At 42.8% G+C, this 3,635-nt stretch overlaps 1 gene segment (V, D, J or C); it reads right to left on the bottom strand.

Annotated features, from left to right (window-relative positions):
- Nucleotides 1-306: 306 nt before the first annotated feature.
- Nucleotides 307-2,716, bottom strand: LOC127579440 (immunoglobulin lambda constant 6-like). The segment is given in 3 exon segments: nucleotides 307-814; nucleotides 2,311-2,526; nucleotides 2,634-2,716. Coding segments are annotated over 3 exon segments (594 nt in total).
- Nucleotides 2,717-3,635: the final 919 nt, after the last annotated feature.

Genomic DNA, 3,635 nt, shown 5'->3' with positions numbered 1-3,635 from the left:
AGACACTGGAGAAACTCAGGGGGTCAGGCAGCTTTGGTGGAGGGAAATGGACAGTCGACGTTTCGGGTCGAGACCCTTCATCTGGACGGCTACCATTTCCCTTCACAGATGCTGCGTGACTAGCTGAGTTCACCAAGCAGTTTTTTTTGTTCCAGATTCCAGTTTCAGCAGTTTCTTGTGTCTCCGAAGTAATAAAAGTTTTAAGCGATAACGAAAATGTTGTCAGTGTAAACTAGACTGGCAACCGGTGATTTGATTAAAGGACGCCAACAAAATCTCCACCATTGCGCATGAAATGTGATTGTATTCAACAACGTGAAAGTCTAGTACGTTTACGATATCAGATATGTGTACAACGAAAGAAAGAAAAACTAAATTGTTTTAATTGTCCCGACGTTTGCAAGATAGCAGCGGAAAGGAATCCATTGTGAATAATGTATCGCCCTCCCCGATCGAAAATAATAGCGCGCACGGCTGCCTCTGCTTTACACGCAACCTGATCGCTGGATGCTCCGCTTCAGCTGAGACCCGAGAGACTCGTGTGTAACCCCGCAAGTGTACTCTTCATGGGAATTCCACTCGGAGGCGGTCAGGGTGAGGTAGCTGCTCAGGCTGTAGGTGTGGTCGCTGTCGCGGACGGCTCGGGTTGTCTGGACTCCAGTCTCCACCACCTTGCCGTCCGTTCTCCAGGAAACCTCCACCGATCCAGGGAAAAAATTATTCACCAGACAGACCAGAGTCGCCATCTTTCCTTCAGTGATCTGTTTGGACGCCGGCGGGAGAAGGGAGACAGAGGGGCTGGACAATTCTCCGGCTGTAAAGGAATAGAGTTTAAAGTTTGGCGAAGAACTACATAATGCGGGCGTTCGATTAAAACGGAAAGAAATGTGTCAGAGGAAATCCATGGAATTTAACATTAACCCAATGCCCCGGGACCGAGAGTAGAATTTCCTCTAAATCATTTTGGCTGGCATTGTAGCGCGGGATAAGTGGCTGTCTTCCGTCATTTCGTTTAAAATTCCAATTGCAACATAAATAAAAAAATAAAAATCGCATCTCTAACATTCAATTTACGCACAGTATGTTTGATTTGCTCCCATAAAACGGTCGCATGCACTATCTTGGCGTTCCTGTGACAAACGATAAGTAACTAACAGTCTATTGATGAAGATTACGCACTTTGTGAAGCTGACTCTGACATTTCCTTTGGGTATTTTCACAATTACGGCAAATTTTCAACCCTATTTGCAAATTCAGAGATTGACAAGCGGAGCTCTTAATCCAAGCCATCTTTCATCGTCTTCAAAATACGGTATTTTATTCCAATCTCTTTCTGCTTTTCAAATACACCCTTGTCCACCCAACAAATTCAAGTTTTTTGGGAGTATGTCTCTCATTGATTTCAGAGCGCGTTGATCTTGGCTTTGTACCCGTTTTACACCGCTCAGCATTGAGTTAAAAGTAATTTTAAAAAGAATTACCGGTAAAACGTGCTGGTGACTCGTTTGCACCTATTAACATCATTGCATTAACTCCCCGGCGTAAGTTGTGGTACAATGGTAGTCCTCTCACTTATGAACTGGAAATGTATTCGATGAAGCCCCATTCCATGGATGTGAGTACATTATAGACCAATAACTCAACGCAGGATTGCCAGAGTGCCGCAGGGCCAGTGAAGCAAGGACCGGTTTGTACTCTTATGTAAACTAAAGCTGGACATTTACCTTCATATTTCCTGCATCGTGTAACTCTATGCTACACCGCAGGTTGTAGTTACCCAAGTCCTTTAAAAAAAGTGTAACTGGCTGTACGGGGAAAATGTGGGTGAACCATGCAAGCAGTGAAGCTGCGACTTCTTGTAAGATCTGATACAAGAAAATAAAGCATTAACGTTCAAGGAAGAAGGAGGGTGATATTTAATCTTTGCATCTCAGATGGAGTCTCGAAGAGAAAGCTCTAAAATTAACTATTTGCATTGAATATTTCGAATGAAGACCTAGCACATTGAGATCGGAACCGTCGAGTACTTCATCTAAACAGCAATATTTAGGTACAAGGACTATCTTTTAAAACATCAACATAAGCTGTCTGTATATGACAAAACATCAATCCGTCGTACCGGACTTTCAAAACCTGCGTCTACCCAGACGGATTAAAGTTATTTACACAACACCATCAGCTTCGTCCCGGTCCCGAAGATATAGTTGTTGATGGAGCCTACCCACACACCGCAATAGTAGTTCGCCCCATCCTCTGCTTGGACCTGATTGATGGTTAAATATCTGGTGTTGACTGACGAGTTACTTTTACCGGAGAATCGATCTGGAGTACTGAATCCCTTGACTACAGTTTGTGAATCGTGGTGCAGGATATACCGAGGAGGAGCATTCTCAGCCTTTTGCTGATACCAGGATATAGCAGCGTTTCCCAAGTTGACGCCTCTCACAATACAGTCTATTTCGACATTTCCTCCCGAGGCAGTAGAAAGAGAGGGTGGTTGACTTACGGCAACTTGCGCCTTTGATTCTAAGAGGGAAGAGGGGCAACCTTGAAATACTTCAGTCACTATTTAACACAGTACTCTAAATATTAGTCACAGCGCGCTCAACAAGTAGCGTTGACAACTTACTTACCCGAGACTAGGAGCATCACGAGAGTGACAACACAGAGACTCTTACACATTGTGAAGAATGAAATAAATCCAGAATTGCCCTTGGTAAACTAATGAAATGGGTTGACCATCTGTGCCCCAGTCCCCTTATATCATCCCTGTGAACAAGGATTCAAATTTATGCAAATCATTAACCACAGGGCAGAATGCAATTGGAACATCTGAACTGACATGTCACACGCAACCCTCCGTAAGGAATGGTGTTGGTGTTCCAGATATGGGAAGCTATACAATTCAGAGCACGGAGTTCTGAGATACTCTCGACAGGGGTTGTTCTACATTATAAATTAATTGTTCGGGGTTGGCTTTTAATTCATCTGAAAACTAATATAGTACACAGCTAATGGATAAAACAGACGCCCATTCAAAGAGAATCGCATAACGCGAAGTTCAAATAAAGCAATCTTAGATATGGGGTCTCTACTTTGATTTCAACCTCATACTATTAATAACGCTTTATTCTATTTTCGATTGCGATTACGAATATTGTGATCAATCTGAGGGGCTGTGACTAATAATGTAGAACAAGGTGGATTGCCTCGGTGGAATTTAAACCATATTAGATTTGCCTTTTTGTTTTGCGGGATCATTCACACTAACAGAGCAGTTGGGGATTACACTGCCCAATTCCAGTCCATCCTAACCTGTGGATGTCCTAAACAGGTTTTGATTTTATTGCTTACGCTTTTTTTTGGGAAAATGGAACCAATGCTGTTCTAGCGCGCTTATTTAATGCCGAGGTTGAGGCATGGAAACGTAAACGCCGCACTTTCTACGCAATATTATTGAAAATCTGACAATTATTATTCGTGTAATTTAACCCAGGCAAAATATTCTCATGGGGATGGACAGGGTTCGTCGAGGAATTATATTTCACAGTCTCAAAGTTAGTGTTTGGCCTTTCAGGATAGCGATGACGAGAAATATCTCCACTCAGAAGCTAGACAATCTTTGTTATTCTCTG

This window comes from Pristis pectinata, chromosome 17, assembly GCF_009764475.1.
Source record: "Pristis pectinata isolate sPriPec2 chromosome 17, sPriPec2.1.pri, whole genome shotgun sequence".
In the NCBI taxonomy this organism is placed as follows: Eukaryota; Metazoa; Chordata; class Chondrichthyes; order Rhinopristiformes; family Pristidae; genus Pristis; species Pristis pectinata.
Note: the sequence above shows the minus strand (reverse complement) of the source record. Positions and strands in the feature narration are given on the sequence as shown.